This window comes from Seriola aureovittata, chromosome 2, assembly GCF_021018895.1.
Source record: "Seriola aureovittata isolate HTS-2021-v1 ecotype China chromosome 2, ASM2101889v1, whole genome shotgun sequence".
NCBI classification, from domain to species: Eukaryota; Metazoa; Chordata; class Actinopteri; order Carangiformes; family Carangidae; genus Seriola; species Seriola aureovittata.
The window spans coordinates 10,409,962-10,424,433 of record NC_079365.1 but is presented as its reverse complement, the minus strand read 5'-3'; the positions used below and the strand labels follow the sequence as shown (position 1 = coordinate 10,424,433).

At 40.1% G+C, this 14,472-nt stretch overlaps 1 protein-coding gene across 2 annotated transcripts; it reads left to right on the top strand.

Annotated features, from left to right (window-relative positions):
* The first annotated feature begins 1,539 nt into the window (after window positions 1–1,539).
* Window positions 1,540–8,309, top strand: LOC130162050 (protein unc-119 homolog B-like). Of its 2 annotated transcripts, none has more exons than XM_056365502.1 (5): window positions 1,540–2,148; window positions 3,228–3,285; window positions 3,521–3,620; window positions 3,834–4,006; window positions 5,814–8,309. In XM_056365502.1, exons 1-5 carry the CDS (start codon window positions 2,119–2,121, stop codon window positions 5,924–5,926), a joined length of 474 nt encoding a protein of 157 aa, XP_056221477.1. In that variant the 5' UTR covers window positions 1,540–2,118; the 3' UTR covers window positions 5,927–8,309. The 2 variants fall into 2 exon arrangements, with proteins under 2 accessions (XP_056221477.1, XP_056221469.1); XM_056365494.1 differs by having other exon boundaries at window positions 1,694–2,148; window positions 3,172–3,285.
* The last annotated feature ends 6,163 nt before the right edge of the window (window positions 8,310–14,472 follow it).

Here is a 14,472-nt window from a genome sequence, read left to right as displayed (position 1 = left end):
TTACTGTGATTTTTTTCTTCACATTTCACAACAAAAGTGCTAATTGTGGGGGGGGGGGGGGGGGGGGGGGGGAATAATATGTGTACTTTGAATGCTTTCCATCCTGCTTGTTTTGTCAAGCCACCACAGTGTTCAGTTCAACTGTTGTATCAAGTGTAACCTTAATTATTGTGCACATTTGGATTATTTTAATCATAAATTTACCATATGAATTTGCATTGTATATTAAGTGGTGCAATATAATTTGAGTTTATTATATGTTTAATTAATATCACTTCATTGAGTTTAATATATAATTTCATTATCAGTTGCAATACTTTATTATTTCATATATAATTTGTAGGTGTAACATTTAAGTTGGTTATTTGCAACCCCTTTAGCGTGGGGTTCCCACCTGCCATTGTTACAGGGGGACAGGTGTGAATGTGACAGTATATCGGATGCACATGTCATGCAGAATAATAGAGAGCAGAATAAAGTTGTGTCAACTGTCCTGCCATGTTGGTTGCGATTATAGAAGACAGTTCAAGAAAATTGTAGCTTGCTTGTCACCAACAGCTCAGAGAGCCCTGGAGAACATTACCAACCAAGAAATAACGGTTACACAATCATGAAAATGGTCATGTCTGGTGCCCAAAACATAGGACTACAACCATAGACTGTATGTAAAAAGACTACAACTGCAAGTTTATGGCAGTCCAAGGTGAGAATTAACTTGGAAAAGCTGGGTCGATCTATAATGCTTGTACATAGCCAAGAAAATACATATTTAGCTCAGGGAATGGACTGAAAATTAAATGAAAGCTGAACGTCACATTTGGAAAGTGTTACAGTAGGCTCTTTTCTTTTGAAAATTCGGACCGGAAGTCTTCTGTAAATTCATTGTAACTTGACAGCAGTACGCTGTTCAATTGACCGGATAAACAGGTTCTAACTGTGGCGAAAAGCTACTTTAGTGAAAAGGAATTGGATCCATGCGGCTCTCCCTGCTCTATGGAAAGTGTTGAGGCTACCCGGGCCATCTTCGTAACAGGAAGTGCCCATCAGGTCTCACACAGTAAACTCTCATTTGAATAACACCTGGGCATTTACTGCGTTCATTTGCGTTGCCCGCGTTTTAGAGCAGGAAACAACACACCAGTAAAATGATCACTGACGTTCAACAAATCTGAGAAAAGGATTTCTTAGATTAATCACCTGTGTGTGTGTGTGTGTGTGTGTGTGTGTGTGTGTGTGTGTGTGTGTGTGTGTGTGTGTGTGTGTGTGTATGTGTGTGTGGTGTGTGTGTGTGTGTGTGTGTGTGTGTGTGTGTGTGTGTGTGCGTGTGTGTGTATGGTTTGGGTTGACTGGGAAAGGATTTGAATTATCTTTCATAAATTCATACAACATACCGAAGTCTATAGCGAAACTGGACATTGAAAAGCACAGTAAATGACTTTAGGACATTATTAGTAATGGAAAGTGAGTAGCCTATCAAACCACCAAATATTAGACTCATCTCAATCCTTTACAACAGTATAGCATGTATTAATGCAATACACAATAAAATGCCAGGCTGAGGTAATTTTTCTCCGTGTTGAGTACTTTTCTATTTTGCTGATGATACTTTTGTGCCATTACTTGCGGCAGGACAACAACTTCTACTACTAACAGTGTTTTTCAGAGCTGAGTGAAGGAGTTGTGTCCGTCGCCCCCTGGTGGACGTTTCGATGAACCTCTTCACACTCTCCTCTAGCTCACAGACGAGTTGTCATGGCAACTGTACAGCATGTGTTAACAAAAACAAGAGCTTGACCGTTCACCGACACCTCTCTCGACACTCGACATCTACGGCGCCATCTTCTTCTTCTAGCTTTTATCAGAGGGGGAGACAGCAGTTACTCCTTCGAGCAGAGAGGAGCCGAGGAGAGTCAAAGATGAGCGGAGCCAAAGCCCGCAGCGACGCGCCTGTTGCTGAAAACGTCTCCAGCGGCGGGCACAGCACTGCGGCTCCTCCGCGGGACCGCAAGCCTGGCGGAGGGGTTCTAAAGAGGCTCAAGTCCCGGAGGAGCCAGGTGGACAGTAGGCCCGTCACGGAGGAAGACCTGCGGAAACAGAGTGGACACATCACGCCGGAGGATGTGTTGGGGCTGCGGGTGGCAACGCGAGGTTTGAGTCTCTCTGTTACCGCTTGTGTGTCGGTTAACGTGGACCCACCGATGCTTAATGTGCTGCCTGAACATATCTGTGACCGAGTCTCTACAAGGCTACAAGCTACAGAATGCATTACATTTACACATGACATAACACGAGAGTTGCACTGACTGACGTGCCTGTCATTTAAAAATGGAGAGAAGGCTAATATGGTATTATATTACATCTGTTATATTTATGCAAGATAATACATACCTTACACCACAAACAAATAGGAGGTCATTAATCTTTAACTCATAGAAAAAACATTTGTTTCTATGTTAGCTCAGTGGACACTGGGGATTTAATGATGGGGACGTTTGTGATACAAAATTTTCTCTGTTGTGTCACTTTAATTGAAGATATTATAACTTCAAACTCTTCAAAATTGTCAGATACAAATGACCTCACAGATCACTGCTATGGCATCACAGTCAGGATTGGCCACGAAGACCCTCTGCATGGTCTTAATGAAATAGAAATATACTGTTTATAGCACTGTAGATTCTCATCAGTTTGGTAGCCCACATTTACAGCTGTTGAGGCATCACATGAAATAAGAAAGGAAATAAAAGGGAATTACATTCAATGCTCAACTTCCCCCCTATGAGAGCCGCTGTTAAATGTAATTGTTAAATTATGAAGATATGAACAGTGTTTTTAATTTCTCTGTCGTTTCCAATATTTTCCATTAATCTTCATTATTGCAAAATATTCTCGTTGGCTTCATGTTTTCTGTTTTCCTGTATAACTCACAGTAGCCCCACAGAGATCATTAAAAGCTTTATGTTATTTTATGGTTGCAGAGTTGTGTGTGCTGGGTGTACAAGCAAAACTATGTCAACAAGTGTCAGCAAAGTCAAGCACAGTGTTTTGCATATAACCTTTGTGCATGTCAGAGCAGCCTGTTTGTGTTTTAACAGGATACATATTAACTACGTTGGCTTGAAAAGCATTTCAATGTTTATAACCTCTGTCCTCTGCCTGTCGTTGTTGCAGGGTATCTTTGTAAACCAGAGGACAATATTTATAACATTGACTTTGTGCGCTTTAAGATCAGAGACCTGGAGACCAGCACTGTCCTATTTGAGATTGCCAAACCCCCACATACAGGTACTGTATATTAGCCCACTCTATGTATTGTGTTATTTTAGTGTTCGTTCTGTAATGCTCATGCATCTTGTTGACTGTAAAACGAATGTATTGACCCAATGGCTTGCTGGCTTCCTGCTTGTTCTTGTTATTAGCCTGAAATGAATAACATTTTTACCAGGTCCAGAAACATTCATTGCTGGTTATTTTGATCAGAAATAGTTTGGCTGGTTTGTTGGTTTGTTGTGGCTCTCAGAGGATGATGAGGAGAACAGAGAGGCAGATGCCAGCGCAGGCCGATTTGTACGTTACCAGTTCACCCCAGCCTTCCTCCGACTGAGGACCGTGGGAGCTACGTGAGTGACTCACACATCACCAACACACAGCAAAGAAAAACACACTTACCTGTTCCATAAACAAACAATGAAGACAATTGCAGTCTTGTTTTCTATCAGCTACGCACACTCACACACATATTTTACTTGTGCACTGACTGTAATAACATGATAATTACACAAGAGCAGGCTTGCTATTATAATGTCTCCCTTCTCTGCCTGTGACTCAATCAGGGTGGAATTCACCGTTGGAAACCGGCCTCTAAACAACTTCCGCATGATCGAGAGGCACTACTTCCGTGATCACCTGCTGAAGAGCTTTGACTTTGACTTTGGCTTCTGTATCCCAAACAGCCGTAACACCTGTGAGCACATCTACGAGTTCCCTCAGCTGTCTGAGAGCCTGGGTGAGTCCCATTTTCCATGACTGTTACAAGTAAAACTTGAAATTTCCTTGAATTTGCTTATTTTGAAAATAATATATGACAATATCGAAGTATATTGTATGCTGTGTGCTACATTGTCAAGTTGAAGAAATCTAGATATCTAGGAGATGCCAGATGTTTTAGTTTTTTTTATCTGTAATTTGTGTATTATGGAAATTCCAGAAGAACAGATCAGCAGTTAATACTAACTCTCTCTGTAAAGTAGAAGATCTTACTGATATTTGAGCCCCTTGCTGTGTAAACATGCATATTAATGAGAGTCAGCAGTCTCATTTATCAGCATTTTTACGATTGTCTGAGTGCTGATCATGCAGTTGCAGGTCTATGAGGTAGGTGTGTTGGGAATCCTTCCAGCATGCACTGGGGCAATAGATTCTTGGACAGAAGTCTCATTTTATGTGTGTTCATGCAGTGTTAATGGTGCCATTTCTTCTACATGGTGCTTCAACTGTTTCCACACTTTCAACGCTGTTAAACTTCAGATATTACTAGCGAATCTGGTTTAGAGTACGAGTGACGTTGAGTCAATTTTCAGCGGCTTTGGCATTGTTCAAATGACAAATTCCCATGTTAATTTCAAATTAAATGCTGTTTGTTGTGGCTTTATTTGTCTTTCAATACTCACTGTTGCTCACTATATCGCTCACAATTAGGTTTTTTTGTGTACAAACATGTATATGTAAATTGCATCATGTATGAGTTTATGTAATTTAATTGTGGTGATTACATCAGCATATCATAATGATTTGTCAATAACCTTCATGTTCTCATCTAAAAATGATCATTATATCAAAATTCTTTGATTATGTAGTTTAGAAAGCGAGCCATTTGTATCTGAAATTCAGTGGATGTAAAACATTGTCATTATCCAGCTACGTGTCGATAAGCCTGCACGTTAGCAGGTTTGGGCTTAAAGTCTTGTTGAACTGACAACAAGTTTAGATTAATTTTAAACCAGCTTCAAAGAACCAAAAAAAAATCCCTGAAAAAAGCCCTGGAGTCAAAATTATCCAAATCATGAAGGTATTATCATCCTGGCAGTTGGAGTAGTTTTATTATTGGTGTGACATGTGACAGTCAGAAAGTACTCCTCTGCTGTGGCGCACAAAGAGGGAAATTTGTAATAAAAAGCCTGAAACTTTAAAGGATACCAACTTTACTTAACTCAGACTACCCTCCGCAAATCTTTTGCAGTGTAGTTTCATAGTGTGAATCGCTTCATGGCCAGTATGGAGAAGAGGAATGATTACAGTCACCACTAACTCTTTCGATGCGTTCAATGTGCATATTTCAAGTGCTTAATCAATAATACTGACCCATTCATTTCAGGTGTTGTGTAGCTTTCATAGATTCATTGATTGTAAATGCGTGGACACAAAAAAAAAAAGCTTTTGTTGTAATTAGGAAAATATTGAGCCGTAGGAAAATTGGGGAGGCAGCCTTTATCAGTTACCAGCTCAATAAGTATTTTTTAAAAGAAAGATCAAAACTTATTTCTTCATTTTAGCCTTTAACTAGCTTTGAAATTTGCTTTGCTGCTGAGCAGTGCATTAATGTTTGCACATTTTGCATTAATGTTTTTAATGTTTTTCATTTTAGATCAATGCTTTTAACATGTTTTTATGCTCATTTTATGTCTTTTCATGTGAAGCACTTGGTGCATGTCATTTCTTTGTTGGAAAGAATTTTGTGCTACATTTCTTGTATGAAAAGTGCTATACAAATTTTCTTATTAATTACTGACTTGCATATGTTGTCTGTTTTGCAGTCCGTCAGATGGTGGAGCGTCCTTATGAGACCCGGTCAGACAGCTTCTACTTCGTCGAGAACAGACTGGTCATGCACAACAAGGCAGACTATGCTTATAATGGAGGACAGTGACAGGCAGTATCTGCCTGCTAGCATGCAACACAAGCACAAACATGTGCATGCACACACATGTACTCACATTTATAGCTATACATATACACACATGCATCGACATGGCTAAACACACATACAGTTGATTCACTCACAGCTACAGACACGGTTGAGTTACCTATTGTGTTTGTAAAGGTGAATTGCCATTCATTGCTGACATTTTCAGGGGATTTATTTGATATTGCAGTAGGTCAATATCACTCTGTACTCTGACATCTAAACAGGAAGCTGCTGTTAGAAAGAGGTTCAAACGGGTTAATTTATCTGTTTTTAATTATGGACAGATTGCTTTAAAACCAAAGAGGACTCATCATTCTAGTGGCCATGTGATGTTTGTCTCAAACAGACCAAATGGTTATTAGATAGATGGTTAGTCTCCTCTTAGCAATTTTAAAAGTGTCCTACCACCCACTCAAAGCACAGGCACACATTTGCACACACACACTCAATCCCCAAGTGACACACATAGTGTTTACGCAGTGTTTGTCAGAAGCAGCTGTTCTCAGAGCTGCCGCCTCCACAATCCACTCCAGACAATATCGGGGGAGAAAGAGAGAAGCCATCCACAAAAACACTCCTGTCAAACACACATGGTCACTCCTGTGATCCTCTCCCCACCTCCCTCTCCTCTTTCACTTTCATACGCACATAAACACATCAGAAATAGTACTGTACATTGATCAGAGATCTCTGAAATATTACTCTTTTATTTTCGTTCCATTTTTCTCTGGTTGATAACACGGAAACTGATGTAATTGGAATTTTTGACTCCGACCAAATAAGCTTTGAGTAACAAACAACAGTAAAAAAGGAAGTTTCAAGTAGAAAATCCTCATTCTTTCAGAGAGGGGCAGATATGATTTGCATGTGATGATATAAACGAAAAAAGGGAAAGAGTTTCATAAATTATTTGGTATTCAGTGTGATAAAAGTGAAAAATAAGTATACTCGGTCCAAGGAAGAGGTTGGGCTTCCTTATTTGAAAGTCACCTCAGATATTCTTAACCCCCATCTTAGTTAAACCGCCTGTATTTTTAAACCATTCCTTTTGTCATGCACCTCTTGAAACATCAAAATCAAGTTAGAATATGTTGGAATAATTGAGTGATATTTCTTCTATCTAGATAGTGTACCTCCTCTTTGTACTTTGTAAACTTTGGTGTTCAGGGTTAAAGGTTGTGTTTGTAAAAAAAAAAAAAAAAACTATATATATATTATATATATTATATATATAGTTTGTAAAAAGTGACAAAAGTGAATAAATGTACATTTTTAGATACAAGATGTGTGACGCTTGTTTCATTTCAGAGCATGTGAAAAGTTGAAGAGAGTTCATTTTGGTCAAAAAGTCCCAAAAGTGTCCACTAGGAGGAGTTATATTATAACTAAGTTACAAAAGAGTGCCACTGGTTTCAGTTTAGATTCATGTTTGGATGTGGAAAAGATCACAGCAGTGGTTTTTATTATTAAGCTGGGACATGTTGACATTCATATCTGATATTTGCTTATAACAAGTTGAATTACTTCGGATGAGGTCATGATCTAATCCCTTTATTCATCTATGGCTTTGATTTCAGTGTAGATGGGACACAGCACTAATAATATTTTAATTCCACACCATTACTTTATCTACAGGCCACATGTGATGAGTTAACACAGCACGCGATACATTTTGAAATTTGTTCAGGATTGTTTCACTTCGATAATCCATTTTTGGAGTCTTGTGGGATTTAAACCAAAATCTGAGCTTCTCTCTGTTTATTCTTTCTGTGGCTGTTTCCTCCTATCTCTGTGTTCATCTCTTGATCTCGCTCAGCCTCTCTCAGTTTCCATCTCTCTTTCCAGCTCTCATGCCCAAACTCTCATAGTCTTTTCTCTCTTGCCTCTCCTTTTCTATTTCTCTCTCCACACCTATGCAGCTCTCCCTCGCTCACTCTCCTGCTCTGTTTTTCCCTTTTCTTTCCTCCTCTCTCACCTGGTAACCAGACCTCTGGAGAGAAGTGTTGAGTTTCCACTTTCCCAGAGAAGAGGACAATCTGAGGCACACAAAGACCCACAATGGACCCCCTCTGCTCTCTCCTCCCTTCACTCTGTTGTGGCACAGCTGAACACACATACACAGAAACATGAATTTCACACAAAAATATATATAAATAAAGAATACGTAAACCCTTTGCTTGTCATTCATCCTGTCCACACACCTCCTCAGTCAGTTTCTTTTATGGTTTTTTGTATCACACCTTTTTTTCAACTAAACCCTTTCTGATCAATTCAGTTGTATGATGTATGATTTGTCATCTTCCACCCTCCTCTTTCTTTGTATCCTAATAAAACATTTAATTTATTACAGTGTTTATTTAACTGTGTATGTATACTGTATTAAATGGTTTCCTCATATTGGGGCTGTGACACAATTAGTCATTTACAAGACTGCTGGTGGTTTGGTGGGGTCTTCAATAATCTTAATCTTAAAAATATAATCTGGAATCTTTGTTTTAGCAGCTGTGGCAGTGAGGCCATGTAAACAAGTTTTGCATTTCTTTTTCATGGGGGTAGCAGAATTAAGATGTAAACACAACATTGTCATATTATCACCTCATTATCTGTCATAATGTGTCAGCAAACCTGTTGGCATGTTAGCAAACAGTTGCCTATTTACTAGGGTGAGCAGATGCCCCAGTTTTACAGGAACAGTCCCCGTTATTGGTTGCCTGTCACTGGTTGGAGCTTTTCCCGGAAATGTCCCCATTTTTAACGTTTGTGATTAAAAAAAGACATCTAGCGTTGCGCTTGTTTTGGCCAACAGAAGGAGCCGGCTGCTAGCTATAGCAGCTTCAGGAGTGAAGCTTAAATCACCAAAATAGAGTTATCGAATCTGATTTTTCTTTTTTGTTGTAGTTGTTGTCTCTAGGCAGAGAAAAGGTTAGCTGGCTCACTCATTTCAGTTCATAAGCGGGCAGTAAATTAACAAAAACAAACATACTTCAAACTAATTTCATGACTGCTTCAAAGGGAGGGAGTCGTCATTTTATCAGTCGGTCTTCACAATAGTTTGTTACAATACAACAGTTACCGTGGTAAAAATACATGACTGTCCCCCTTTTTTTTATTTCATAGGTAAAAACATTACATATTTTAATCATATATTGACCGCCCAACTGGAAATGTCCTGGTTTTCATTTCAGATATTTGGTCACCTTACTATTTATACATACAGCAGATATGAAATAGCATTCACATTCATTTGGATTCAGATTTGTGTCCACCAGGCAAAATGTCACCTGTTCACTCTCCTTTTTCCCTTTATTTTGCTCTCCACCAACTCCAATATCTGGCCCTTTAGCTGCTAAATCACTAGCTAGTCGATAACAGTGCCTGTTCGGTACTGTGCAGGCGGCATAAAGTTATTTTATCAAAGTTCTTTCACTGACAACAGTTGCAAGCTGTGGGTCGTAAAACCAAGACCATAAGCTTAAATATGCTAACACGCTCCATAGAAGTGAGGAGAACTGCAAAGTAATTTGATCAGTTGTTTATAAAAATATTAATTTGTGCAGCTTTAATTGTTACATTAGGAACTTTATAGACACATAATATAGTTTTATTGTACTACCTTTGGTTTAAAGCTGTATTTTACTACTTTTCTCCTTGATAGCATAAACATTTAGCAACAAAGCTAAGCTAAACTAATGTCACAATTTATCACTGAGAGCTTTAAACAGCCTGTAGAGAATTGCATCTATGAGTTGAGGCCTTTACCCCAAGAGTGAACTATCCTTTTAAAATGCATTCAAAAAATGATGTGGAGACCTAATGTGTCGGATGCTGATTAGGCCACAAAGCAGAGTGCAATTTAACTGTGTGTTCATAAATCAATAACCACAGCCTTCTATCAGCTGTAGGCCCTGCACACTGCAGCACGCAAGTAAAGCGGCTGTACTGTGCTGAACCACGTGTTGGTCTAATAGGAATCTCAATATATCCAGTTTTAGTGCCTACAATTAGCATGCACATGCACAGACACATCAAAAGCAGTACACACACACACACACACACACACACACACACACACACACACACACACACACACACACTTTCCAACTTTCCAGGGATGATTTGTGCGTTCCCAGGCCTTCGTGGAATACATTTCAGCAGTCAGTCGCACCGGAAACAACTGGACAGGTGGGATAAATCAACCTCATTCACCCCTCCCCCTACACACACACACCTATCTTTGTAACTGGCTTTCCCATATATCCTGTTCAGTGAATCACACCACATTGAGATTAGGAGTGAGAAGCATTGGTTTATTGAGGTTCCCCCTGACACATACGCACACACACACACACTCACACAGATCTACACTCAGGCAGGGGGACAGGGGGACAGTGGTCTCCTATAAATAGCAGCTAGGAATGGCGTTGATAGGTCCTGTGAAAAGAAATGGAGGGGGGGAGTGGAAAAAGGATTAAAAGAGATACAGGGACGCACTGCAACTCCACTTGTTCGTGTGTGTGTGTGTGTGAGTGTGTGTGTGTGTGTGTGTGTGTGTGTATGTGTAAGGTAGTTTGAAGAGAGGAGGTATGGATTTCCTTCCAACAGCCCCCCCTCCCAAAAAACACCATCCATCCACTCTCTCACACACTTCCTCATCCTCTCCTCTGTCTTTCTCATCCTCACTCTCCCTTTCTTTCTTTCCCTTTTTGTACCCCCGTTCTTTCTGTCGTCCTGCACCGAGGCCATGGTGTGAAATCCATCATGTGATAAAACTTAACATTACCCACAGCTCGTCTTCAGACAAAGAGATGATGAGTCACTGCACAGTCCGTTCTTTTAGGTCGGCACGACGATGGTCTCAAAGATGGATCGTGACTCTATCTGTATGTGTCCTGATGTCATTTCCAGAAATTGCTTTGCGACATCATCTCGCCCTTGAAGAAGTCAGGGCAGACATTAAGTTATGAGCATAAAGGGTTGGTGTACATAAATATAAATATGCATCCATTTAGATGTAAAAAAAAAAAGAGTACATCAAAGCTTTTTTTAAGTATTAAGTATGTGTCACTTTTGAATGAACATCTCATTTTGGACTGAATGGATGCTGTAATTTAATGTCATGCCAAGCAAAGCTTTGTAGATGTGACAAGAGATAACACATAATTAGTTATAGGGGAGTTAATAATGCACTCAGTACAGCAGTGATGGATAGACAGTAACAAACTGTGATTGCCATACTAATTTACATGGTGGCAAGCTCAGTATTGACAATCTGTCTTTAAGTGTTAGGTCTCTGCTGATATGTAACCAGAAGCCTTTGTGCAGCTTCTGTGTTATGTGTGTGTCCTTATGTTCGTCCGCCCAACCGTCTGTGAGGTGTTACAGTGTAGATCTCCTCTGCTTCTTACACTCACACTGTCCTGTGTTATCTGGGTAAATAGGTTGTGGTCTGTTTGTGCTCGCAGGAAGCCCACAACCGCCTTTAGAAGCCTCTCAGAGCCTTCCAACACCGTCAGTCCACTTTGTTTTGTGTGCGTACGATTAATAAAAGGTTAACTCAACCTTCAGTCAACTGTTGAAGAGGCCTGTAAATCTCCCCCACAATCTCTTCCTTCCTCTCCCTTTCTCTCCTCCCTTTGTCTCTCTCCCTTTGCCACACCTTCCCCTGGGGGATGGAGGGATTGTGCTCGGAGAACGGAGGTGGGGCTCCTGGCGCAACCACAGGTGTGCCTGTTTCCTCCCTTGTCCTCTCTCATGTAATGATTTCTTTGGCTCGCCACCTGCCAGGTGGAAAAAACACCCACAGCAAATGGAGCGCTTAAACATGGCTTCCTGGCTTCCGCTTTAAAATACTTTTTTTTCGTCTTTTATCCATCAACAAACATCTCATTTTATCCTTTTTCATTATCCATTAACTGCATTTAATTCAATGAAGTCTTACTTGAAGTACTTGTTGCTTGCTTACATTTTGCATCACATGCAAATGATGGATTCTGACTCTAAAAACTGCTGCTACTGAGGCATACAGCTGACAGAGCCTGAAAAGTCAGAGGCTGCCTCTCTAACTATTTTCTCTCAAGTCCCCTTCTCAGCTCTCTTTCAAACTGCCTCGAGGGTGGGAGAGAGCAGGTCCCAGGCCCTAACAGGTCAGAGGTTGCTCACAGACAATGGGTTCCCACTCTGGGTCAGCTGTGGTCAAGGAAACAAAAGCCGTGAAGACCTGGACTGGACAAACTATCACAGTGTTTTAAGGTGGCAGAAGTGAGAACAAGACAGAGGGAGAGAGATAGGATAGAGCAAAAGCAGAGACAAAAAGGGCAATGTAACCATACTGAATACACAGACCCACCCACACATGCTGTATACATAACATTTTGTAAACTGTGCTTTCACACATACTTTACCAGATTTTAAAATCTGCCAAAACAGTTGCTAAAGCCCATGAAACAAGTCAGCTAAAGTTTCTCAAACACAAAGTGTATCTTTCTCTTAAGGTTCCATCTTGAATCTGTTGTATTGAGATTGGTAATCACTCACAAAATTGACTTGCTTTACTATTATAATCAGAAGTAAAGCTCTATTCTACCCATATCCTTTCACATCGTTCCAACTTGTTCCTCCCCCTCCCCCATGCCTCTGTCTTTCTCCTCTCTTTTTTATTCAGTGCCATTGATCATGCATGCAGAAATTCAGCACGCCCAACCATGGCTCCAGCCAGGATAGGTTAGCTAGTGCAAGGCCCTGTCCTACATACTGTTCTCTCGCTATGGTCCACCAGGCCACAGTCACACCCTCCCCCTGATCTGCCTCCCCTCACACACACACACACACACACACACACACACACACACACACACATGCGCGCACACACACACACACACACACACACACACACACACACACACACACACACACACACACACGCATGCACACAAACACCCTGCGGCCCATCTCAGACTCAGCACATGCACAGATCATCATGTGGTGCTGGGAATGTTAACTCATCACTACCAAAAAACTTTTAGTCAGGTGCAGAATGAATGAGATTTTTTTGGGCAGGCTAATTTCTGTCTCTGGTTTAGTCTCACTTGTAACTTGTTACACACACACACACCCGTGCACAACCACAACTACTACATGCCTAACCTTAAAACATGTCTTCACCTTAAAATTTAATGACTTACATCATGGGGATTTTCTTTTTGTACCTGTAAGGAATGAGAGTGTGATTTAGGTATTACATGAGTAATACCTATTACTCATATAATACCTAGATCACACACACTATACTGTACGTATGCTGCAAGCTTTTGGTTTTTCTGTAAATCAAGGTCACAATCTTGTGAGTTAAGCAAGTGCATTTCACCTAATTTTGTGAGCACTTAACTTAACATTTGTCAGGGCAGCTGAGGTACATGACAAAATCACTCAGCTGACCAGGCTTGCCTTGTCTGGGAGAGAGGCTGACTTAGAGGTAATGCTGCTAATCTACCACTTAGCTGGTTAGGACGGCCTGTCACGTGGGTGGCCAGAGAGGGGACGTGGGTAAGATCAGGTTTAGATGAGGGTTGAACTGTCATTGGGTAAGAACAGGAAGAAAGATGTCGAGTGGTGATCACAGCTGTTTTGAATGTGATGGATTAGGATGAGAGCTGGGCAGCGGGAACAGGTGGGCTGAGGGTTGTGTGAGGGCTGGACCAGGCAAGAATGATTGATGGATGGAGATGACCTCAAATACTGTGTTTACATGAGGTTCTGAAAGACTTTATGGATATGGAGGCAATGCTGCTGCTGATGAAAATGAGTCCAGGTGGTGACTAAAAAGAAATTCAGGTCAAAGATGATTTTTAATATATGTTGTGGATTATAGTGAGGGTTGGACTGAGTGAAGGTAATGAATACACATACTATCACATACCATGACATCATATCATATAGGATCACAGCATATTACTTCACATTGCATCATGTAAGATAAATACCATATTAAACTGCATAACATCCACATAAGATCAAATTACATCACATTACATCATAACATCATAAGATCACATCACGATACATCATATAAGATAACACCATATCACATTAGACCTACATCATATAAGATGATATGACATCACATTATGTCATATAAGATCACATAATATTAAATCATATAAGATAACACAATATCACATTATGCCTACATCATACAAGATGACATCACATCACATTACATCATATAAGATCAAATAATATTATATCATATAAGATAACACCATATCACATTAGGCCTACATCATACAAGATGACATGACATCACATTACATCATATAACATGACATCACATTACATCATGTAAGATCACATAATATTATACAATAGACTATAAGATAACTCCATATCACATTAGGCCTACATCATATAAGATCACATCATAGAAGATGACATGACATCACATTACATCAAACACTATAACATGACATGACACCACATTACATCATATAACATGACATGACATCACATTA

Coding starts and splice junctions, on each gene's coding strand:
- LOC130162050 (XM_056365494.1), top strand. CDS start 1,710: ATGAACCTCTTCACACTCTCCTCTAGCTCACAGACGAGTTGTCATGGC. Junction 3,286..3,520: donor TGCCAAACCCCCACATACAG/GTACTGTATATT, acceptor TGTGGCTCTCAG/AGGATGATGAGGAGAACAGA. Junction 3,621..3,833: donor CTGAGGACCGTGGGAGCTAC/GTGAGTGACTCA, acceptor TGACTCAATCAG/GGTGGAATTCACCGTTGGAA.